This window comes from Oncorhynchus masou, chromosome 25 (genome assembly GCF_036934945.1).
Source record: "Oncorhynchus masou masou isolate Uvic2021 chromosome 25, UVic_Omas_1.1, whole genome shotgun sequence".
Lineage (NCBI taxonomy): Eukaryota > Metazoa > Chordata > Actinopteri > Salmoniformes > Salmonidae > Oncorhynchus > Oncorhynchus masou.
The window spans coordinates 40197805-40223799 of record NC_088236.1 but is presented as its reverse complement, the minus strand read 5'-3'; the positions used below and the strand labels follow the sequence as shown (position 1 = coordinate 40223799).

General features: G+C 43.6%; 1 protein-coding gene and 1 long non-coding RNA gene across 2 annotated transcripts in view; one reads left to right on the top strand and one right to left on the bottom strand.

Moving 5' to 3' along the window:
- The window catches only part of LOC135513647 (transient receptor potential cation channel subfamily M member 7-like), an 81925-nt gene that overhangs the window by 34483 nt on the left and 21447 nt on the right, over positions 1–25995 (top strand). Inside the window, 15 exon segments of the mRNA XM_064936509.1 lie at positions 1880–1933; positions 2059–2194; positions 3697–3749; positions 3751–3831; positions 4068–4339; positions 4525–4753; positions 5178–5327; positions 5564–5710; positions 5964–6092; positions 19750–20001; positions 22434–22608; positions 22766–22880; positions 23037–23233; positions 23423–23555; positions 23653–24689. Of these exon segments, the coding sequence (XP_064792581.1) occupies positions 1880–1933; positions 2059–2194; positions 3697–3749; positions 3751–3831; positions 4068–4339; positions 4525–4753; positions 5178–5327; positions 5564–5710; positions 5964–6092; positions 19750–20001; positions 22434–22608; positions 22766–22880; positions 23037–23233; positions 23423–23555; positions 23653–24689 (3160 nt within the window).
- Positions 16570–17719, bottom strand: LOC135513575 (uncharacterized). Its single transcript, XR_010451560.1, has 3 exons — positions 17638–17719; positions 17001–17218; positions 16570–16905 (listed from the first exon to the last, which is right to left on the bottom strand). It is a non-coding gene; the product is annotated as an uncharacterized LOC135513575 (long non-coding RNA).

Here is a 25995-nt window from a genome sequence, read left to right as displayed (position 1 = left end):
TCAATAATTCATAACTTTTTAAATGATGTAGCTCCATAAGAAGACAAGTAACACCATATATGATCATATAAAATTGTGGAAGTTTGTTTTCTGAAAGTTAAAATGGTCTGGTCTACCACTTCTTTCCGTAGGAACAAATGTGTTATAATCCAGATACAGTGCCTTGCGAAAGTATTCGGCCTCCTTGAACTTTGCGACCTTTTGCCACATTTCAGGCTTCAGACATAAAGATATAAAACTGTATTTTTTTGTGAAGAATCAACAACAAGTGGGACACAATCATGAAGTGGAACGGCATTTATTGGATATTTCAAACTTTTTTAACAAATCAAAAACTGAAAAATTGGGCATGCAAAATGATTTAGCCCCCTTAAGTTAATACTTTGTAGCACCACCTTTTGCTGCGATTACAGCTGTAAGTCGCTTGGGGTATGTCTCTATCAGTTTTGCACATCGAGAAACTGAAATCTTTTCCCATTCCTCCTTGCAAAACAGCTTGAGCTCGGTGAGGTTGGATGGAGAGCATTTGTGAACAGCAGTTTTCAGTTCTTTCCACAGATTCTCGATTGGATTCAGGTCTGGACTTTGACTTGGCCATTCTAACACCTGGATATGTTTATTTTTGAAACATTCCATTGTAGATTTTGCTTTATGTTTTGGATCATTGTCTTGTTGGAAGACAAATCTCCGTCCCAGTCTCAGGTCTTTTGCAGACTCCATCAGGTTTTCTTCCAGAATGGTCCTGTATTTGGCTCCATCTATCTTCCCATCAATTTTAACAATCTTCCCTGTCCCTGCTGAAGAAAAGCAGGCCCAAACCATGATGCTGCCACCACCATGTTTGACAGTGGGTATGGTGTGTTCAGGGTGATGAGCTGTGTTGCTTTTACGCCAAACATAACGTTTTGCATTGTTGCCAAAAAGTTCAATTTTGGTTTCATCTGACCAGAGCACCTTCTTCCACATGTTTGGTGTGTCTCCCAGGTGGCTTGTGGCAAACTTTAAACAACACTTTTTATGGATATCTTTAAGAAATGGCTTTCTTCTTGCCACTCTTCCACAAAGGCCAGATTTGTGCAATATACGACTGATTGTTGTCCTATGGACAGAGTCTCCCACCTCAGCTGTAGATCTCTGCAGTTCATCCAGAGTGATCATGGGCCTCTTGGCTGCATCTCTGATCAGTCTTCTCCTTGTATGAGCTGAAAGTTTAGAGGGACGGCCAGGTCTTGGTAGATTTGCAGTGGTCTGATACTCCTTCCATTTCAATATTATCGCTTGCACAGTGCTCCTTGGGATGTTTAAAGCTTGGGAAATCTTTTTGTATCCAAATCTGGCTTTAAACTTCTTCAAAACAGTATCTCGGACCTGCCTGGTGTGTTCCTTGTTCTTCATGATGCTCTCTGCGCTTTTAACGGACCTCTGAGACTATCACAGTGCAGGTGCATTTATACGGAGACTTGATTACACACAAGTGGATTGTATTTATCATCATTAGTCATTTAGGTCAACATTGGATCATTCAGAGATCCTCAATGAACTTCTGGAGAGAGTTTGCTGCACTGAAAGTAAAGGGGCTGAATAATTTTGCAAGCCCAATTTTTCAGTTTTTGATTTGTTAAAAAAGTTTGTAATATCCAATAAATGTCGTTCCAATTCATGATTGTGTCCCACTTGTTGTTGATTCTTCACAAAAAAATACAGTTTTATATCTTTATGTTTGAAGCCTGAAATGTGGCAAAAGGTCGCAAAGTTCAAGGGGGCCGAATACTTTCGCAAGGCACTGTAACTAGCCATTTAAGTATTATTCTGGTTGGCATTTGGTTGTTTCTGAGTTGATTGTGGATAATGAAGACATGACATGTCATCATTTTTATAGCAACAGGGACCAGCAGACAATTTCCTCCATCACCTTGTGGAAGATGTGAAACAGGTGAATACGGTTGAACATGCAACATTGGGGAAAATGTAAGGTTTTCATATGTGTGTTTCTATAGTATTTGTGTGTGGAAATATTTATGTGTGTGTTTTTGTGCTTGTGTGTGCATTTGTGTGTAGAACCATATACCCAAAGGATACAGAGTCTCCCTCATAGACGTGGGGCAGGTGATTGAGTATCTGATAGGAGGAGCCTATCGGAGCACATACACACGGAAACACTTCCGGGCCTACTATAACCACTTACATACCCACTGCATGGTAAGTGACCATGGTCGCATTTCAGGCCAACTATTTTGCAGTTGCCTGCCAGATGTCACAGCGTCTGGATAGGTGTTTAACCTAGTCCTATAAACTGACCGCATCATACGATATAGGCTGTGTTCCTCTGCTCAGACGTTGCATGCATCAACCAATGTTTGCATGTCAAGTCATCGACTGTGCCGTCGGGCACCGTATTGCTATAACGTACACTGAGTATTCAAAACATTAGGAACCTTCCTAATATTGAGTTGCACCCCTCCCTTTTGCCCGCAGAACAGCCTCGATTTGTCTGGACATATCGAAAGTGTTCCCCAAGGGATTCTGGCCCATGTTGACTCCAAAGCTTCCCACAGTTGTGTCAAGTTGGATGGATGTTTTTTGGGGTGGTGGACCATTCTTGATACACACAGGACACTGTTGAGTGTGACAAACCCAGCAGTGTTGCAGTTCATGACACAAACCGGTGCACCTGGGCCTGGCACCTATTACCATAACCCGTTCAAAGGCACTTTGTCTTGCCCATTCACCTTCTGAATGACACAGATACAAAATCCATGTCTCAATTGTCTCAAGGCTTAAAAATAGTTTTTTTATCCTGTCTCCTCCCCTTCATCTACACTGATTGATGTGGAGTTAACAAGTGACATCAATAAGGAATCATAGCTTTCACCTGGTCAGTCTATGTCATGGAAAGAACAGGTGTTGTGTACTCAGTGTGTGATGTGGTTAGCTAATTGGCCTTGTTAGGTTCTAAATGAACTGAGGAGAAACTCACCCACGACTGTTGAAGCTCAAACCAAGTTTATTCCCCCAAAGGGTCAGACAGCTGAACAGACCAAGATATATTCACACAAGCCCTGGTATTTAACCCTTCCTCCTATGTTGAGTCTCCTCCTTACATCTCTGAACAGCCAATACACCTCTGTGCTAGACATAACTTTAGTGATATCTGTTCTTCCTCACTTCATCTGACCTATGTCCAAATTCCCCACTTCTCCTCAACTCACGGCTGTCATGACTTGTACCAGACTGGGCCATTCTCCTTCCATAGGATCCCTGAAGTCTAGCAGTAGAATGTTCTGACAGAATGTACACGTTCTACATTCCCCTCAGTGACATGAATAAGGATATTTCAAGTTTTTCATCAGCCTACATATAATACCTATCCAGGTGTTGTAAGATCTGGCATGCGTCAGCAACGTCTTGGCAGAGGAACACAACCATAGTAATGTGTAGCCCCACTACTCAGTCGATAGCATGGCACACAGCCATTGGATGTTGCATGCAGTGTGACTACAATGTAGTTGGTATATAACACAGCCCATGTTAAATGTCTGTATACAGTACACGCAGGGCAAGATATCACCCTTGGCCGTCAAGCAGTTGTAAAAATGGACACCAATAATATAGCCCTATTCATTTTTGTTTGTTATTTTGAAATGTAACCTGGTGTACATTTCACTTTGCACTGATTTGAGTGGCCATCATTTCCAGGACACTGGACTGGACAGGATAGTTCAGGACCCCGGACCAAACAGGGAAGCCTGCACCCTTCACCCACCCCAAAGCCCTAACAACAGTCCGTCATGCAAACCTGTCTTCCACACTGCTCAGCCCTACAAACGCAAGGTCTGTGAGAGATCTGGGACAAGAACAAACCGATCTGGGACTACGCTAACTTTTCACCTACAAATGCAGTCTTTTAAAGACACTTGTCTCCACACACACACACACACACACACACACACACACACACACACACACACAGGCTATTGATTGCTAGTGTATTCTGTGGCTACAAATACCCCATGTGCATTAGTGTTCTCATTGGCTGACCGCCTTTCCCCTCCCTCCTTTCTCTCCAGGAGAGGTCCATGGTCCCCAGGGACCCGAAGGAAGCCCAGCAGCAGAGCTCCAAGCTGGACGACTCTTCTCTGGTAGTGTTCAACTTCAACGACCTGTTTGTGTGGGCCGTGCTGCAGAGGCGCCAGCAAATGGCGCTGTTCCTGTGGCAGCATGGGGAGGAGGCGATGGTCCGGGCTACTGTGGCTTGTAAGCTGTACCGCGCCATGGCCCACGAGGCTAAGCAAAGTAACATGGATGACACCACAGCGGAACAACTCAAAACCTACTCGCTGTCAGTCTTTCCTTGTACACATCTTGAAATGTTTGTTTAGTAGTAGGGTGTCTCTGGGGTTTTGTGTATGTTGTTTCAGCAGAGTTGACTTTTGTGGTTGTGTGTGTATATTACTATGTTTATGAGTGTGTGTTTTCCGGTCTGTGTTTATCAATGTTCGCGTGTGGTGGCATGGTTGGCCGCAGGGACTTTGGTCAACTGGCTGTAGACGTGCTGGACAATGCCTTCAGGCAGAACGAGCGCATGGCCATGAAGTTGCTGACCTCAGAGATGGAGGCCTGGAGCCACTTCACCTGTCTGCAGATGGCCGTGTCCTCCCGGCTCCGCCCCTTCGTCTCCCACTCCTGCACCCAGATGCTGCTCACCGACCTGTGGACCGGCCGCCTCAACATGAGGAAGAACTCCTGGTTCAAAGTGAGGGTCTCAAACTCATTTTGTCTTCAACAAGGTCTGGAGGGCCACCCGGTATGGCCTTGCCACGGGCCGTACTTACTAAGACAACCACAGATCGCATTAAATCAGTTCATGGGCTGTATCTAAACCAAGGGCCAACAGTTTGAGTGTTCTAGCACCTTGTCTCCTTTTAAGATCCTGGAAAGTAATGTAAAACCAGTGCACCTCAATGTTCTTTCCATGATAAGATTGAATGACTGCATAAATAAGCATTAGTTCAAGTGTCTTCTTATGTCAATTAGTATATTCATATGATTAGTCTATTAATACGTCTATTAGTCTATAAATATTATTAGTGTAGTAATATCAGTCGATGTTGTACTGTTCTAACAGTTACACCTCAGATTAGATTTTTGTTTATGTGTCTCAATCTTGTGTGTGTCAGATCATCCTGAGCATCCTCATGCCCCCTGCCATCCTGCTACTAGACTTTAAGAGCCAGGCGGATATGTCCCATGTGCCCCAGTCCCAGGAGGCTTTGCAGTTTATTTGGGACACGGGGAGACCAGAGGCAGCCCAGGAGGAGGGGCATACAGTAACTAAGGTGCCAAAATGTACACCGTACACCAGTCTCTCTGAATTTCAGTCCTTCAAATCCTTCTAGGTTGCTATTCTAATGTGAGACTGATGCTAATGTTGATACCGGAGTCGTTTTTATTAGACGTCAAATGGTAGGAAATGGACTGAAACAGGGAGGGACTTTTCTCATTATTGATTTCCGTTGCAAAGCGTTTTCTTGATGTGTGCCCTAATGCTCTGAAGGAGGGCCAGGATGTGGAGAAGGGGTCAGCATGCTGGGAGAGGATCTCAGACCCCGAAGCTGACACAGTCATACCCGTTACCACCCCGTGTCTCTTCTGGACCAGGAGGCTGTACGAGTTCTACAACACTCCGGTCGTCAAGTTCATGTTCCACACGGTGAGCTCGCAGCACCCCACTTCTGTTAATCACGGTCATTTCTCCCATACAGTTTGCAATATGTCGAGGCGGGGAAAAAGGAATCATTATACTCTTCTACGCCTCAGGACATTCGTATTATACAAAGACCTTTTGTTGAAGATATTCCTCAGTCTGACACGAATGACAGTGATTTGACTCACTTAGATCCCAGTGTCTTGGTGACGTTCTCACTCTGGTCCGTGAGCTGACGCTTTTTCACTGTGTGGTCTAGATATCCTATCTGGCCTTTCTCATGCTGTTCTCCTACACTGTTCTGGTGAAGATGGAGGACCGGCCCAGCACTCAGGAGTGGCTGGTCATTGTCTATATTGTATCCACAGCGGTGGAGAAAATAAGAGAGGTGAGTGTGTAATACATTGAAGACTAAACCTGCTCTGAGAACAGCTGTCTTATCTCTGGCATGTTAGACTCAAAAGGTCTGACACAGTTTATTTGCTATACCTGATAGGGAATTTCACATCTCTCTATCCTTCTTTTCCTCTCTACTTTCTCGTTCTCTTTTCACATGTTCTCCACCTCTTTTATCTCTGTTCAACCTCACACCCAGTCTGAATACAACTTCACACATTTCCTATATTTTTGACATGCAGTCTCATCTTTAACTTAGTAGGACATTGTAATTGCTCACCTTAAAAAATGCACTTGTTTGTAATTCAAACTTGATGATTGAAGAGTACCAGCAGCGTATATGATGATTGTATGTGAGTGGATGTGTGTAAAGTCAGTATAACTGTGTGTGTGTGAGCAAATGATGGAGTGAGTGTTTGTATGTGTGTTGGAGTGTCAGTGTGCGTAAGTGTGTAGGGCCCTGTGAGTGTGCATAGAGACAGTGCATATTGTTAGCTATTAAGCAGTCATTTTGGCATGGGGATAGAAGCTGTTCAGGAGCCTATTGGTGTCAGACAATGCACTGGTAACGCTTGCCATTGTCACGCCCTGAACTGGGTATTTTGTGTTTTCTTCATTTATTTGGTCAGGCCAGGGTGTGGCATGGGTTTTTGTATGTGGTGTGTTTTTGTATTGTTTTTTTTTCACATGTATTGGGATGATAGCTTAGTGGGGTGTTCTGGGTGAATCTGTGGCTGTCTGGGGTGGTTCTCGATCAGAGGCAGGTGTTTGTCGTTGTCTCTGATTGGGAACCATATTTAGGCAGCCATATTCTTTGAGTGTTTCGTGGGTGATTGTCCTTATGTCCCTGTTCTGTGTTAATTTACACCAGTATAGGCTGTTTCGGTTTTCGTTACGTTTGTTGTTTTTTTGTAATTGATTCGTGTTTATTTTTGTTTATTAAACATGGATCATAATCTACACGCCGCATTTTGGTCCGACTCTCCTTTGCACATAGAAAACCGTAACAGCCATGTGGAAGCAGAGAGAACAGTCTATGGCTTGGGTGGTTGGAGTCTTTAATGATTTTCCGGGCCTTCTTTTCAAACAGCCTGATATAGAGGTCCTGGATGGCAGGGAGCTCAGCCCAAGTACTGTCCGCACTACCCTCTGTAGTGTAAGATGATCAAGGGAAGTGCTATTGCTGTACCATTATCCATCTCCTCCTCTGTTCCTCTGGTGATGTAGAGGTTAATCCAAGACCTGCAGTGCCTAGTCCCACACCTATTCCCTAGGTGCACTCATTTGTTGACTTCTATAATCGTAAAAGCCTTGGTTTCATACATGTTAACATTAGAAGCCTCCTCCCTAAGTTTTTTCCCCCCACTGCTTTAGCAGTTTGCCAACCCGAATGTTTTAGCCATGTCTGAATCATGGCTTAGGAAGACCACCAAAAACCTTGAAATTTCCATCCCTAACTATAACATTTTCCGCCAAGATAGAACTGCCAAAGGGGGCAGAGTTGCAATCTATTGCAGAGATAGCCTGCAGAGTTCTGTCTTACTATCCAGGTCTGTACCCAAACAATTTGAGATTCTACTTTTAAAAATCCACCTTTCCAGAAACAAGTCTCTCACCGTTGCCGCTTGCTATAGACCACCCTCTGCCCCCAGCTGTGCCCTGGACACCATATGTGAATTGATTGCCCCCATCTATCTTCAGAGCTTGTGCTGCTAGGTGACCTAAAATGGGACATGCTTAACACCCCGGCCATCCTACAATCTAAGCTTCATGCCCTCAATCTGACACAATTTATCAATGAACCTACTAGGTACAACCCCAAATCCGTAAACACGGACACCCTCGTAGATATCATCCTAACCAACTTGCCCTCCAAATACACTTCTGTTGTTTTCAACCAAGATCTCAGCCATCAATGCCTGCATCCGTAATTGGTCTGCGCTCAAACGACCACCCCTCATCAATGTAAAACGCTCCCTAAAACACTTCAGCGAGCAGACCTTTCTAATCGACCTGGCCGGGGTATCTTGGAATGATATTGACCCCATCCCGTCAGTAGAGGATGCCTGGTTATTCTTTAAAAGTGCTTTCCCCACCATCTTAAATAAGCATGTCCATTCAAAAAATGTAGAACCAGGAACAGATATGGCCCTTGGTTCACTCCAGACCTGACTGCCCTTAACCAGCACAAAAAACATCCTGTGGTGTACTGCATTAGCATTGAATAGCCCCGTGATATGAAACCTTTCAGGGAAGTTAGGAACCAATATATACAGGCAGTTAGGAAAGTTAAGGCTAGCGTTTTCTAACAGAAATGTGCATCCTCTAGCACAAACTCAAAAAAGTTCTGGAACCCTAGGAAACACTTACCACCAATAAATCCACTATAATTGAGAATTTCAACAAGCATTTTTCCACCATGCTTTCAACCTGGCTACCCCGGGCAAATGCCCGGCCCCTCCTCAGCAACTCGCCCAAGCCTCCCCTATTTCTCCTTCACCAAAATCCAGATAGCTGATGTTCTAAAAGAGCTGCAAAATCTGGACCCCTACAAATTAGCCAGGCTAGACAATCTGGACCCTCTCTTTCTAAAATGATCTGCTGAAATTGTTGCAACCCCTATTACTAGCCTGTTCAACCTCTCTTTCGTATCTTCTGAGATTCCCAATGATTGGAAAGCTGCCGCGATCATCCCCCTCTTCAAAGGGGAGACACTCTAGACCCAAACTGCTACAGACCTATATCTATCCTATCGTTCTAAGGTTTGCGAAAGCCAAGTTAACAAACAGATTACCGACCATTTCGATCCCACCGTACCTTCTCCGCTATGCAATCTGGTTTCAGAGCTGGTCATGGGTGCACCTCAGCCACGCTCAAGGTCCTAAACAATATCATAACCGTCATCGATAAGAGACATTACTGTGCAGCCGTATTCATCGACCTGGCCAAGGCTTTCGACTGTCAATCACCACATTCTTATTGGCAGACTCAACGGTCTTGGTTTCTCAAATGATTGCCTCGCCTAGTTCACAAACTACTTCTCTGATAGAGTTCAGTGTGTCAAATCAGAGGGCCTGTTGTCCGGACCTCTGGCAGTCTCTATGGGGTTGCCACAGGGTTTAATTCTCGGGCCGACTCTCTTCTCTGTATACATCAATGATGTCGCTCTTGCTGCTGGTGATTCTCTGATCCACCTCTACCCAGACGACACCATTCTGTATACTTCTGGCCCTTCTTTGGACACTGTGTTAACTAACCTCTAGACGAGCTTCAATGCCATACAACTCTCATTCCATTGCCTCCAACTGCTCTTAAATGCAAGTAAAACGAAATGCATGCTCTTCAACCGATCGCTGTCCGCACCTGCCCGCCCGTTCAGCATCACTATTCTGGACGGTTCTATCTTAGAATACGTGGACAACTACAAATACCTAGGTGCCTGGTTAGACTGTAACTATCCTTCCAGACTCACATTAACCATCTATTTCGCAACAAAGCATCCTTCACTCATGTTGCTAAATATACCCTCGTAAAACTGATCATCTTACTGATCCTCGACTTCGGTGATGTCATTTACAAAATAGCCTCCAACACTCTACTCAACAAATTGGATTCAGTCTATCACAGTGCCATCTGTTTTGTCACCAAAGCCCCATATACTACCCACCATTGCGACCTGTACGCTCTCGTTGGCTGGCCCTCGCTTCATACTCATCGCCAAACCCACTTGCTCCAGGTCATCTACAAGTCTCTGCTAGGCAAAGCCCCGCCTTATCTCAGCTCACTGGTCACCATAGCAGCACCCACCCGTAGCACTCGCTCCAGCAGGTATATCTCACTAGTCACCCCCAAAGCCAATTCCTCCTTTGGCTGCTTTTCCTTCCAGTTCTCTGCTGCCAATGACTGGAACGGACTGCAAAAATCACTGAAGCTGGAGACTCATATCTTCCTCACTAGCTTTAAGCACCAACTGTCAGAGCAGCTCACAGATCACTGCACCTGTACATAGCCCATCTGTAAATAGCCCATCCAACCACCTCATCCCCATACTGTATTTATTTATTTTGCTCCTTTGCACCCCAGTATATCTACTTGCACATTCATCTTCTGCACATCAATCACTCCAGTGTTTAATTGGTATATTGTAATTACTTCACCACCATGGCCTATTTATTGCCTTACCTCCCTTATCTTACCTCTTTTGCACACACTGTATATAGACGTTTTCTACTGTATTATTGACTGTATGTTTGTTTATTCCATGTGTAACTCTGTGTTGTTGTATGTGTCGAACTGCTTTGCTTTATTCTTGGCCAGGTCGTAGTTGTAAATGAGAACTTGTTCTAAACTAGCCTACCTGGATAAATAAATGTGAAATAAAAAAATAAAAATTGCCATACCAGGCAATGGGGGATTTGAGGGCCAATGCTGTAGTCCACCATCAGCTCCTTGGACTTACTAAAGTTGAGGGAGAGATTGTTGTTCCGGGCCCCACCCTGCAAGGTCACTTACCTCCTCCTCCCTGTAGGCCATCTCATTGTCGCCGGTGATCAGACCTACCACCGTTGTGTCGTCAGAAAACTTGATGATGGTGTTGGATTCGTGCATGGCCACTCAGTCCTGGGTGAACATGAAGTACAGGAGGGGACAACGCACACACCCCTGTGGGGTACCCGTGTTGAGGATCAGCGTGGCAGATGTGATGTTGCCTACCCTCACTACCTGAGGTCGGCCCGTCGGAATGTCCAGGATCCAGTTGGAGAGGGAGGTGTTCAGTCCCAGAGTCCTAAGCTTGTTGACGAGCTTGGAGTGGACAATAGTGTGTGGACAAACACTGAACTGTAGTCAATGAACAGCATTCTCACATAGGTATTCTTAGTATCTAGGTGGATGAGGGCAGTGTGGAGTGCAATTGAGATTGCGTCGTCTATGGATCTGTTGGAGCGGTACGCAAATTGGAGTGGGTCTAGGGTTTCTGGGAAGAGGGAGTTGCTGTGTGCCATAACCAGCCTCTCAAAGCACTTCATGATTACAGACGTTGACTGTTACAGGGCGGTAGTCATTGTGACATGAAGCCTTAGAGTTCTTGGGAACAGGAATAATGGTGGTCTTCTTATGTGGGGTTTACATGTGGGGATTACAGACTGGGACAAGGAGAGGTTGAAAATTACTGTTAATATCCCTGCCAGTCTTTCTGTACATGCTCTGAGAGCGCGCGCTGGTAGCTGCTGTGTAGCTGCTGTGTAGCCTAACCTACTATGTTTATGTTATTTCTTTCTTTTCTGAACCACTCCAAAACGAAGTTCCCTTGCGGGGAAAATAAAGTTCTTCTTTTTAGTCTTCAACTTTACCATCAAGCACATGAGAATCACAATGATAACCAATCACACTGCCTGTCATTAGTTATACAGTATGCTTTATGACGTCACCATCGTGAGGCAAAAGGTTGCCAAGGGAGCCAACAAATCACTAGCCACATTGTGCTTCTCAAGTCACATCCTACATAGGAGTAGGCAATCTCTGGAATAGGCTACTACTTTTGAGGAGAGTGTTTGTAGTGCGTAAATGAACTAAAGGAAATAGAGATTAGCGAAGAGGATACCTACTAATGGGGAGAGGAGCATTGCTAAATGGACCTTGTGTCGGGGGCAATAAGTGCCACCAGTTTTTTCTATCTATATTTACCTATATTTCAGTTATCATTCATTTCATCAAGACCGATACATCTATTGACATCATGTTTGTATGACTGAAAGAGATGCGCTGGAACTTTGGTGACTAACAAGTATTTTATAAACCTCCTGCTTTGGGCTGGATAGGTTAATGTGTAGTTCATACATGCATAATCTATGAGCGGAATTAGTCTTACCTCAATTAGCCACAAAATCCCTAGTTTGAAAGTGACGGTTTACTGGTGGCTGTGCAGTGCCATTATCCCTACATTTTCCCCACACGTGGGTAAGCCCCCTAGCAATTAGAGTTCTAGCTAATGAGCTTCAGCCCCTTGCCATTTGAGTGACAGCTAGCAAGTGGCAAGAGAGAGAGAGAGCAATGACGTTGTGTACATATGTGATGTAGTATGCAATTTTCTGGGACCACTTTTGGCTCTTGAGCACTACTGGAGAATCTCTTCAGACCCCCACAATAATAGACTGTTCCTACTCTGCATTAGACTTTACATAGTGATTCTTTCTACCAGCTCTCACAGTTTCACATCAGAATGAGACGTTCATCCACGTTTCTCAAATGTCACATTTGAAGTTGTTCCAAACATCAAAGTGTTTAACCTTTCAGACAATTTAAAAAAAAGTCTGTATCAGAAGAGTCTGTACCTTTTCAAAAAGTAGATTACAACAAATGTTGCTGATTGATGTGCTTGTTGGGTTGTTTTTCAGCAGTTTTTTTCTGGTAGCTAGATGTGTTTTCTTTCTACTAACTGTATTGGTAAGTAATGGTATTTAACAAACTTCAAAGTACACTCAACAAAAATTATGGGTTCAACAAGCGTTCTTCTAAGATCCCCAAAGTTCGTCGAAGAACCCTAGGGTTCTTGGCACTGAAAATTGCCCCCAAAAGGTTCTTCCAAGAACCCCAAAGGCGGTGGGGTTCATCAAGGAACCTCCTTAGTTGGTGAGGGTTCTTGCAGGAACCTAATTGCCCAACTGAAACATTTGGATTTGAATTCTAAAAGGACAGCAGGTGCAGACACTTAACTGAAAAAAAAGTAAAGATCTTTTCAATTTAAGGTAAGGTTTGTCCCTTATATGATCTAAATTGACATTGTTTTATGACAATACCCATTTATCTTTTCATATTTGTGCAAATCTTTTAAAACAGAAAAAGGACACAATTCAATGGATATCAATCAACAAAGAGGTAAGAATATGTAGGCTATAAGATTATGTTGAAGGCTAGCTGTATTGGGTGCAGATGCCTGAACTGGTCACTTTTGTGTCTGTAGGTATACAGACAAGGAGGCAAACAAAGGTATGTCAATTGGTATTGGTTTGTTATTGTGCAGATCACATTTACCCTCCTCCTCCCTTCCCTCTTCAATGAATATCCCATAAGCCATAATGTTATGGACAAGGTATGTGTATTAAAACCATTATCATTCACATAACCACAAAAACCAAGGTATGAATACTGTCATGTGCATGTTTTGTTAATCATCTGTATAATAATACAATTTTGGATTCACAGACTTCACCCTCCCTACACCTCTGATGAATATAACAGGAAACCTGTTAGATCACCATTCACTACAAAATCATTCTGGCTATGGATACGGAGAACATCAATACATTATCATCAACACGCCAGAGGAAACATCCATTTGACTTGGGGCTCTGCTGGGAGTTCATATTTGGATTTTTTTCATTCTGCTTTGCCACTAAAATCATTAACACTGACAACTAAAATATTGTTTCTTTTTATGCATATTATTAATAATATGATAATAATAAAGGGGTAGTTAAAGAAATTAACCCCTTTGAGGATCCAGTGAAAGGGGTTATTTTTTTTTCAGGTTGTAGGGAGGGTATGTGAACAATTTTTATTATACAGATACTGTAATTGCTCGACTATTAAGCGCACCTGAATATAAACCACACCCACTGAATTATTAAAAAATATGTATTTTGTACATAAATAAGCCGCACATGTCTATAAGCCGCAGGTGCCTACCGGTACATTGAAACAAATTAACTTGATCACTATCTTCCTCCTCCTGGGCACTGAAACCACTGAAGTCATCTCCTTCGGTGTCGGAGTTGAATAGCCTCAGAATTGCTTCATCCGATGTTGGATCGTTTTCATTGTCGCTCTCGTCACTTTCATCTGGAGGCAAATACCCCGCTGAGCTCATGCTGCCCCTTCAACACGCAGCAGTCCAGCCTTTCGAAACCCGTTGATGATAGTGGATTTTTTGACAATGCTCCACGCTGTCAGGACCCACTGGCAGACTTGACCATAAGTTGCTCTTCGCATGCAGCCCGTTTTAGTGAAGGATTTCTCCCCACTTGTCATCCAAGCCTCCCACTGAACAAGGAGCGCCACCTTAAATGCACGATTTACACTGATGTCGAGTGGCTGCAAATACTTTGGGCCATCTGCTTTTCTTCCCTCTGAAAGCTTTTGTTGTCTTTTTGCACTGAGTCAGTTCCTCACGCTGCTGTTTCCAACGTCTTATCATCGACTCATTAAGACCAAGCTCCCGTGCAGCAGCTCTATTTCCTTTTCCAACAGCCAGATTTATCGCCTTCAACTTGAAAGCTGCATCATATGCATTTCTCCGTGTCTTTGCCATGATGAGGGTGACAAAATTACTACCGTAATCAGAATGTTGGGAAGTTTGAGCGCGCTCGATTTACGTCACATTATGTGATGGTGCTCAGTTTTTTGGCGGCATGAATCTTGTGAAAGTGGGAAAAATCCATAAATTAGCCGCGTCATTGTATAAACCGCGAGGTTCAAAGCGTGGGAATAAAGTAGTGGCTTATAGTCCGGAAATTACGGTATTTAACAAAACAGCATTCACACCTTGGTCTTCGTGGTGACTGTGAATGAAAAAAACTGTTTTGATAATGGTTTTAATACACATACCTTGTCCATAATGTAGAGGCCTCTGGGATATTCATTGAAGACGTAAGGGAGGAGGAGGGTAAATGTGATCTGCATAACATACCAATAGACATACCTTTGTACGCCTCCTCGTCTATATACCTGCAGACACAGACACCAAAGCGAGCTGTTCAGTCATCTGCACGCAATACAGCTAGCCGTCAACATATTCTTATTACCTCTTTGTTGATTGATATCCATTGAATTGTGTCCATTTTCTGTTTTAGAAAGACGGGCACAAATATGAAAAGATAGATGGTATCATCATGAAACAATATCAATTTAGATCACATGGGGACAAAACTTCACTGAAATGTAACGACCTCCTCAATTTAGGGTAAGTGCCGAGACCTGCTGTTCTTTCAAATTCAAATGTTTCAGTTGGGCAGTTAGGTTCCTGCAAGATCCCCCACCAACTACCAAAATGTTCTTGGAAGAACATTTTGGGGCCATGTTCAGTGCCAAGAACCCAAATGTTCTCCAAAGAACTTTGGGGATCTTAGAAGAACCCCTAATTTTTTAAGTGTAGTTATACCAATTTGTAGCAGACAGATGGAAGTTGTTCCTATCACATTTTGAATGTGGTAACAATCTCTGAGAAATTGACAAACAATTTATATTTAACTAGGCAAGTCAGTTAAGAACAAATTCTTATTTACAATGATGGCCTAGGAACTGTAGGTTAACTGGCTTGTTCAGGGGCAGAACAACAGATTTTTACCTTGTCAGCTCGGGTATTTGATCTAGCAACCTTTCGATTAGTGGCCCAATGCTCTAACCACTAGGCTACCTGCCGCCTCACAATTCAACAATCAGTGGTGTAAAGCACTTAAGTAAAACTATTTTAAAGTACTACTTACTGTAAGTAGTTTTTTGGGGTATCTGTACATTACTATTTACATTTTATTTTTTACATTTACTTCACTACATTCCTAAAGAAAACAATGTACTTTTTACTCCATATATTTTCCCCGACTCCCAAAAGTAAACATTACATGTTGAATGCTTAGCAGGACAGGGAAATGGTCCAATTTCACACACTTATGAAGAGAACACGTGGTCATCCCTACTACCATCCGGCAGACTCACTAAACGCAAATGCATCACTTGTAAATGATGTGTTGGAGTGTACCCCTGGCTATCTGTAAAACATGTAATCAAGAAAATGGAGCCGCCTTCTTTGCTTAATATAAGGAATTTGAAATGATTTATACTTTTACTTTTGATACTTAAGTATATTTTAGCAATTACATTTACTTTTGATACTTAAAGTATATTTACAATTGCACTCTAACTTCGTAGTCATTGATTGATTTCAAATCCAAACTTTGAGCATTGAACCAAAAGAAGAAGAATTACTGAGGGCACTGTAAATCATATCGTAGGCCTAATAGTACTGTAGAGCTCTTCATACTTGCACCCAATATAGCTGGGTCGCCTCGTCCTGCCCCTAGGGGTTCACCACCCTACATCGCCCCAACCCAACACACCCCACTCAGCTTTAGGATCTTAGTGAAACATTCATTATTGGTTTCAGGTGTGTTAGACCAAGGCCAGAGTGACAACCAACAGGATGGCAGACCCCCAGTGCCAGGACTGAGCAGCCCAGCAGCTAGAGATGGCCTAAATAGGTATCTCCCTTGGCGTGGGCCCGTTTTCAGTACAGACTCCTTTGTCGTACAATATTCCATATAAGGCATCCAGACCTTATGAAAGTTGCACAGTGTGCCCTTAATCTGGTAATAAATTAAATCATAAATGGGCATTTCTGCCATCCATTGTGACATTGTGGGAGGATAACCATCCTTCAAATTAATAGCAATGCATTTCTTAGCCGCTATAAATGCTATAGTTTATTCTTAGAACAGTCTCCATGACTGGGCATTCTAACATATCTTAGATCCATTCATTATCATCAATAGTAGCGTCTCCCAGGTCTTCCTCACATTTTTGTTTTACTTGTTGTGTGTCATCAGGAAAAGCCTCTATCAACCCTTGATACAGTTTGGAAATCAACGTGAGATTTGTCAGACTCTTAAAATAGCATGCAGCTTCTTGCTTGTCCAGTGTTCGCTGCATAGAGATAATAAAGTATTGCATCTACAAAAGTTCACCTCAGCTCCACCACAGACTAGTCTTCTCTGGCTGCCTGACCCTGATGAGACCCCGGTCACTATCTGATCCTGCTCAGATGAGGCATAACAAAGAATTACCTTGGTGTACGTTTATACATTATATTATCCAATAATAGAATCAATGGTTCAATAATTGAAATTACCATTATTCCCAGATCCCAGACTGTAGTCTACCCATCAACTCAAGATAGAACGTTATATCCATTCACTGATTGTCCCAATATACTGCAATTCAGACTGGTCTTCTCTGGCTGTCTGATCCCGCAGGGACACCTGTCACCATCTCATCCTGCTAAGACATGATGAGCATAGTGTACTGACTGTGCACCAAGACAGTGACGCCGAGCTGTTTGTACCGTGTCTGTGTGAAAAGTAGGAAATTAGCTGTGAGGAAGCTGACAGATCAATAACATTACATTTCTATACTGACTGATTGGGGCAAACATTATAGATTTGAAATCCCTTTTGGCTAGCTCCAATGGTACACCCACTGACGAAAACGAGACAAGTTCATTTACTTCTGTTGAAATGGGACAAAACATTTCCACACACACACACACAACTACCTGACAGAAGAGCCAGTTCAGCTCTAGCCTCCAGCAACTACTAGCTAGCTAGCTCATTCACTTCAGACTGAACTTCAGTCAAGAGGGGATGAAACATTAGCGAATATTACATGTCAGTTACACTACTAGCTCAGTTCTGGGAACATTTTTCTTCTTCTTCTGTTAAGTCAAACAGTAGTTACCTTGCCAGCTACATCAGTTAAATAAAGAGTACCTCTGCACGCTCTGTGGTGTCCGGCGCAGTCCTAAATCCATCTGGTTGAAACCACCAAACAGCCTACTCAACCGCTCTGAGGTGCCCACAAAGCACTCCCGATGCCTCCTTTTGTTTCACAATGGAATGATAAAACTGAGTGCGTGTGTGTGTGTGGGGGGGGGGGGGCTATGGTCATAGGCTATGGTTCAACAACAGTGGCAAACACTGATTGAATTATTCTGTTCACCATTATTCCATAAAAAAACATACTTTGTGACATCATTGTGATGCAGACAGTTTCCATAGGCAACAATACATCAGGCACCAAACCACCTAGACCTACTTCAGTTTCCCTCTGTAATTGACTAATTTCTGTAATTCAGGGCTCATCTGTAAAAGAGACCTTGGTCTCAGTATGACTCCCTGAGAAAATAAAGGTTTTTAAAAAAGTATCAGACTACTGTAGGCTACTCATACTACTACAACCTCTACTGCTACAGTATTGCAGTAAAGAACGTGTTAAACTCCTTCTGCATTAGAGGGCTATGGGACTGTTGCGCAAATATTTGTTTACAGTGTCCGTAAACAAATATTTATGATGGAAAAAAGGAGGGCAAGTGAGTCGATGTGCAATCCAAAAAATGTGATCATCATTGAAATGGAAAAGGCGCAACACGCACACAGTCTACCATTGCTCGTTTTCATTTTCAATTAATATTGAATCCCCAGTTATTTGTCTCTGCCTGCAAATCGTCCTCCTAAAAGTGTTTGACCCCAACACACTCATCCAACATATTACTACTTTACTCAAATTATCTACATTTACCTTAAGGCTTTTCTACTTGTATATTTTTTTTAAAACAAATTCTAGATCTAACGTCTAATTTACCACACAATCGTTTTGTTAAAATATCCCCAAAAGTTGTGATGAGAGAGAGGGATTTTTTTGTTGAGCAAGAGCAGTGGCAGCCAGTGAAAGTGTTTGGAAAATAATTGGGTGACATCTTGTGGCCTTTATGTCAGTGACGCTCGTATTTGTCTCCGTTAAAAATCATCGCACTCCTAAAAGGTAGGCTATGAAACGTAGCTCAAGAGAAATTGAAAGTCTCTAACTTTGCTCTTTTCAAACTACGACTGTATAGCCTCATATAATGGTCCATGTGAGAAGCTCTGCTAATTTAACCTATTTCTTAGGTTATTTCTGCACATTTTGATATTGCCTATAGTGACCATGGCTGGGAAGTGATCTGCGTTACATGGCTCAAATCACATTGCGAGACTTGTGTTCCAGTTCTTGCGGTAACGGGTGGGAGTCGGACAGAGACAGACAGTTGGTGCGGTATGAAAAGCTGCGGGTGCGGACGGGAGCGGGATGAATTAATCAGTCCCGCGCAGACCTCTACTCTGCACCCACTCAGTGTACTTCTACTACTAGCCTGTGAATGTTCATTTACTGCAGAAGCGTTTCTGTTTAAACTGTCTTACCACAGCTGTTCCCCAATTTCAGACGACCACACTGGTAGCGACAGTATCCCAATCCTACTACTTCACTGTCTCAATTTACCAGTACAACTCAAATATGTAGCTGCAAGACAAACAAAGCTGGCAAAAAATAAATAAAAATGCAGACAAAAGTTATCTGATTTTACCATCACATACAACTATCTTCAACATGAATGGACTACATGTAATGTGAATTAATTAGGAAAAGTGGCTAACACTGGCATCCATTAAATCGGCTTTTATTTTCGGTGTGAGCGGTCTTCTGATTCTGGTCATAGAATACATGCATACACAATGTCTTGTATTACTTCACCATTGTAATTCAAGGAATTGCTGTGGGAGACAAAAGAGGTATGATTTCAATTCCATGGCTGGATCAAGCTACAGTTCTACATGTTCTATTGTTGAGTCAAATGTAGTTCTAATTTAGAAGTTTAGGGCTAATCAGATAATCAACAGCAGCCCCTAAACAAATGGCTTTACTTTACTACTATGCAGCCCATTGGCCTTGAGGGAATAGGGGTAATTTGGGACACAGCCTAAATGTGTGTACTGGCTTTTTATGATAAAAAAAAGGTCAAATAAAATCAGTAAATGTGACAAATGTGTGGGTTGTCTGCCTGTTAGGTGTTCATGTCAGAGCCGAGGAAGCCCAGTCAGAAGCTGAAGGTGTGGTTCGGAGAGTACTGGAACGTGTCTGACTTCCTGGCCATCCTCCTCTTCCTGGTGGGGCTGGCACTGCGCTGGCACAGCGGGTCCTACCGGACGGCAGGGCGGATCACCTACTGCCTGGACATCATCTTCTGGTATGTCCGGATGCTGGACCTGCTAGCGGTCAACCAGCATGCTGGACACTACCTCACCATGATCACCAAGATGGTGAGTACAGCCTTTCCTTCCTTGGGCTAACATCTAGGGTACGTACAAAACTATATTCCCTACATAGTGCACTACTTTTGTAAGCCATTTCAGGCGCACCCTACTGGGTTAGTGTGATAGAGATCCTGAGTGACGCAGCGGTCTAAGGCACTGCATCACAGTGCTAGAGGCGTCACTACAGACCAGTGTTCAATCCCGGGCTGTATCACAATAGGCGGCTCACAATTGGCCCAGCGTTGTCCGGGTTAGGAGAGGGTTTGGCCAGGGTAGGCCGTCATTGTAAATAAGAATTTGTTCTTAACTGACTTGCCTAGTTAAATAAAGGTTAAATAATATACATAACTCCACCTAATCACAGCCCAGTGTTTTTAAAATCTTGGTCTATAGCCCTCAAACACAACTCTAGAACTCAATGTCACGATCGTCAAATTGAGGAGACCGCAGCGTGGTGTGAATACATACTTTTAATTATAGACAGGGAAAAAAACGAAGTACACTAAACAAACTAACCAGACGAACGTGACCGCTATAGAAACTGAGTGCTAACATGCAACATCACATAGACAATAACTCACAAACCACAATACAAAACAGGCTACCGAAATATGGTTCCCAATCAGAGACAACGACAATCACCTGCCACTGATTGAGAACCATATCAAGCCAAAACACATAGAAACAGACTAACTAGACATGCAACATAGAATGCCCACTCATATCACACCCTGACCAAACAAAACATAGAAACAAACAACGTAAATAATGGTCAGAGTGTGACACTCAAAGCCAGTTCCACTGCATTTTTCCATTGATCCACTCAAATCAGGGAGTGATTTAGACCTGGGATACCAGCTGTGTGCAATTAATTATCAGGTAGAACAGAAAACCAGCATGCTCCGGACCTCGTAGGGTAAGAGTTGAATACCCCTGGTTTATAAGGACCCAAAGGGATGCACATTGTAGTTCTAGTCTAGCAATAAAATATCTGATAACGCGAATCAAGGGCTTGTTGATGAGAATCAGGGTATTTATTTTGTTGCTTGGACAACTAAAATGTGCACCCTTGTGTGACCCCTAGCACCAGGATAAAAAAAACGGACTTGTGCCACATAGGGATGTGACGGTCATGGAATTTTGGATAACATTTATTGGTCAGCCAAATGACCGTGGTCACCATTATAGAATTAGTAGAACCGGCGTCCCCATTCAAATAAATTATGGAATAATGGGTGTACTGGTGGCCATTGCGAGTGTACCCATAGGATCAAAGCAGGAAATAAAAGCAGGAAGTGTACCCATCAATATGTCCTATGATTTGCGATTTGTGATGTGATTACCATGGAAATTACCAGCCAGCCATGGCGAGGGAGTTTATTAGCCAAATTTCCAGGCTTAGATGTTCCAAACCCGTTCTACTCAATATATTTCTAGGTGTGCTGCTGCAGGGAGCGGGGCGTAGCCTCGGCTTGTTTCAGCAAGGAGCAACAAAGTTTCATTATGTTGTAAAGAGTCCATGTTACCGCAGAAACGGGCTCAACCGCACAAATGCCTGGCCATCTCTTCTTCAGTCAGCTGTTCGTTCCACAAAAGAGAAAACAGTTATGACGGTTATTTTATTTTCATGGTGGTCTTCATACATAACCGTTGGTTACATAGTTATACGGTAATTGTGCCAGCCCTAATGCCACAGCATAGGGAAGTATTCAGACCCCTTTACTTGGTGGAGGACCCTGTGTTCTTGGGGACCTTCAACGCTGCAGACATTTTTTGGTAACCTTTCCCAGATCTGTGCCTCGACACAATCCTGTCTCGGAACTGTACGGACAATTACTTCGACCTCATGGCTTGGTTTTTGCTCTGACATGCGCTGTCAACTGTGGGACCTTATATAGACAGGTGTGGGCATTTCCAAATCATGTCCAATCAATTGAATTTACCACAGGTGTAAAAATAAGGATGATCAATGGAAACCGGAGGCACCTGATCTCAAGTTCGAGTCTCATAGCGAAGGTCTGAATACTTATGTAAATAAGGTATTTCAGTTTTACATTTTTTATACATTTGCAAACATTTCTAAAAACCTGTTTTCACTTTGTCATTATGGGGTATTGTGTGTAGATTGATGAGGATGTATTTTTATTTGATCAATTTTTGAATAAGTCTGTAACGGAACAAAAAAGGTCAAGGGGTCTGAATACTTTCTGAATGCATTGTAGTTCTAAAAAGGGCTTAAAATTGAACATTTTATCGTGATAAAAAAACAAAATGTTACAAATGTAAAAAAGTATGTCAAACATCCTTCCTTTCAATTAAGTTTCCATGTGAGAATTGCCAGAACACTCTGAGATAACCAAAAATATTTACCATTCCCGCTTGCGTGGAATCGCCCAATTTAAAATATTTTCCTCTATGTTCTCGACCCATCTGCTCAGACCAGTAACATGTTTTACATTGTGGTCATGATGGCCATCGTGCTGCTGAGTTTCGGGGTGTCCAGGAAGGCCATCTTGTCTCCAGACGAAGCTCCGTCATGGAGCCTGCTCAGAGATGTGGTCAACCAGCCGTACTGGATGATGTTTGGAGAAGGGTACCCCGATGAAATAGACGGTGAGTAACTACTAACCAGTGACCAGTTACAGTTGTGCTTCCGATTGGTTGGAGTTGCTTGCAACACCAGAGTTGTGGGGGTGACTCCTGCATGGGCCACAGTCAATGGGAATATGGTGCCATTTGAGACCCCTTGTCCCTTTTGTGTTTATGGCAGCCTGTGCAGAAGACAAGCCGTGTGCCCCCGGGGCTTTCCTCCACCCTTTCCTCCAGGCCGTCTACCTCTTCTTCCAGTACCTCATCATGGTCAACGTCCTCCTTGCCCTTCTCAAGTAGGGACTCAAAATCCTCCATTAAAACATATAAATTGTCTTTAGAATCTGTCTTTCTCTGCCTGATTGTGTCTTCATGTTTATGCTTTATGTACAAATTGGGTTTTGCAGCATCTCTCAGTGCTTTACGGTTTGTTATGGATCTTTTTTTGACAGCAATGTCTACTTTAAAATGAAGTCCACGTCCAAAAAGCTGTGGATGTACAACCGTTACCGTTACATTATGACCTATCAGGAGAAGCCGTGGCTGCCCCCGCCCCTCATCAGCCTGAGTCACGTGACCCTGTGTGTGACCGCCATTTACCGGAAACACAGGGGCTTGTCTGAGAAGGAGAGGGACTCCTGTCGGCTTAGTGAGTGTGTGTGTGTGTGTGTTTTTGGATGAGTACAACTAATTTAGCCTTAGTCTACTATGCTGTTGTTCTATGACAGTATTGATTCAAAGCATTTCCACGTGGTAGGAAAATGCTACAGTACTTCTAAGTAAGTGTATGTGTGTTTGAAATATGGACTTGTTTGTAATCTTTCTCTCCCTCTGTCAGAGCTTTACCTCGGCCGAGAGGAGCTGAAGAGGCTTCATGAGTTTGAGGATAGGTGTGTGATAGCGTATTTCCACAAGAAAAAACAAGATGTTCTCTGCAGCCAGATCCACAGGATCCGAGCCACTGCAGAAAGGTGAGACTGAGATTTCGATAGCCATAGAGTTTTCAATAGCCATAGAGATACCCTTTTTGTGACTCCCCTGAATGTCTCTGTGTCCTTGACCTGACAGGGCTGAGGAGATGGGTGTAGTTATTGGTGAGGTGTCTGAAAGGGTCCATTTCATCCAGGACAGCCTGCAGGTGCTGGACAGCCAGCTGGGCCAGCTGCAGGTCCTGTCCGCCCTGGCCGTGGACACCCTCACCCTACTGTCGGCCTCTGACAGCCTGCAGCAGAAGGAAGCCCACCTGGGACACTGCCGGCCAATTGACCACTCCCATCACCACTCACCCAACAGCTGTACCCTCCCCCACATTGACATCACGCCCTGCCACACACCCAAGGCCTACCGCAGCACCCCACCCTCCCTGCTGTGGGGCCACACCTCCCTCAGCCACCGTCCGCCACTGGAGTGGCACCCGGGAACATGGGAGGACGGTGGCCGTGAGGGGTGGGGGGCTGGCGAGACAAAAGCGGAAGAGGAGGTACAGAGTATCATGGTGCATCACGGTGGCGAGTTATGGCCGGTTGGTTATGGCTTTGGCCCCCATGACTCTCTCCCTCACCTGGGCGGTGCAGGGCTCAGAGACAAGACTCCCTGTGAGTCGTGCGGGCCTTCCCACCGTGGCTCTCCCCTGCACCCCTGGACCTGGGCTGTAGAGGGTTCTCTGGAACCCTCCCACTGCAAACCCTGGGCCTACTACGACCCTGAGATGTCCATGGAGGAGGACAAAGAGGGGGAGGTTGGGCAGCCCTTTAATGTGGATGTGTCGAGGGCCTCTAGCCATGACTTTCTGTTGTTGGACCCCCAGGACGAGAGAGGCTGTGGGGCCATGGGTTTGGCGAATCCTTCCTTCTGTAAGGATGACGACCCTGGGGCAGCTAGCTCCAGACTGGGACAGTGGGGCAGGAAGTGTCCTCGTCGGTGGACATGTCTGTCCAGGGACCAGCCACGTAGACACAGGCGCTCTCCTTCCTCTAGCATGGAGAACATGGCTCTATCTAATCCCTCCCTGAGGCCATTACAAGCCTCTTTCCCCGCCCTCGACTGCCTATCAGGGGAGCGGAGCTTCACAGCTGACATACCCCTTGGCTGCAGTAAAAGCAGAGGTACTGTACCACCCACTTATGCTTGGTGAGCATTAGCAACAACATGCAAATCATCACATTTGTATTAAGTACCACATTTCAAATCAAATCAAATGTTAATTGTCACATGCTTCGTAAACAACAGGTGTAGACTAACAATGAAGTGCTTCTTAATGGGCCCTTCCCAACAATGCAGAAAGAATAAAATGAGAAATAGTAGAAAAACAATAACACAAGGAATAAATACATAATGAGGAACGATAACTTTGCTTTATACACGGGGTACCAGCACTGAGTCGATGTGCAAGGGTGCGAGGTAATTGAGGTAGATATGTACATATAGGTAGGGATAAAGTGACTAGGCAATGGGATTGATAATATACAGTAACAGCAGCGTGCAGTATTTGATGAGGCAAAATAGTTTGTGCAAAAAGGGTCAATGTAGCTATTGGTTAACTATTTAACTAACTATTTAGCTGTAGGCCATCATAGTAAATAAGAATGTGTTATTAACCGACTTGCCTAGTTAAATAAAGGTTAAATAAAACAAATTAAAAGCAGTTTTATAGCTTAGGGATAGGAGCTGTTCAGTGGTACAGCTTATGTGTGGTAGCAGAGAGAATCAAATCAAATCAAATTTTATTTGTCACATACACATGGTTAGCAGATGTTAATGCGAGTGTAGCGAAATGCTTGTGCTTCTTGTTCCGACAATGCAGTAATAACCAACAAGTAATCTAACTAACAATTCCTAAACTACTGTCTTATACACAGTGTAAGGGGATAAAGAATATGTACATAAGGATATATGAATGAGTGATGGTACAGAGCAGCATAGGCAAGATACAGTAGATGGTATCGAGTACAGTATATACATATGAGATGAGTATTTAAACAAAGTGGCATAGTTAAAGTGGCTAGTGATACATGTATTACATAAGGATGCAGTCGATGATATAGAGTACAGTATATACGTATGCATATGAGATGAATAATGTAGGGTAAGTAACATTATATAAGGTAGTGTTGTTTAAAGTGGCTAGTGCTATATTTACATAATTTCCCATCAATTCCCATTATTAAAGTGGCTGGAGTTGAGTCAGTGTCAGTGTGTTGGCAGCAGCCACTCAATGTTAGTGGGGGCTGTTTAACAGTCTGATGGCCTTGAGATAGAAGCTGTTTTTCAGTCTCTCGGTCCCAGCTTTGATGCACCTGTACTGACCTCGCCTTCTGGATGATAGCGGGGTGAACAGGCAGTGGCTCGGGTGGTTGATGTCCTTGATGATCTTTATGGCCTTCCTGTAACATCGGGTGGTGTAGGTGTCCT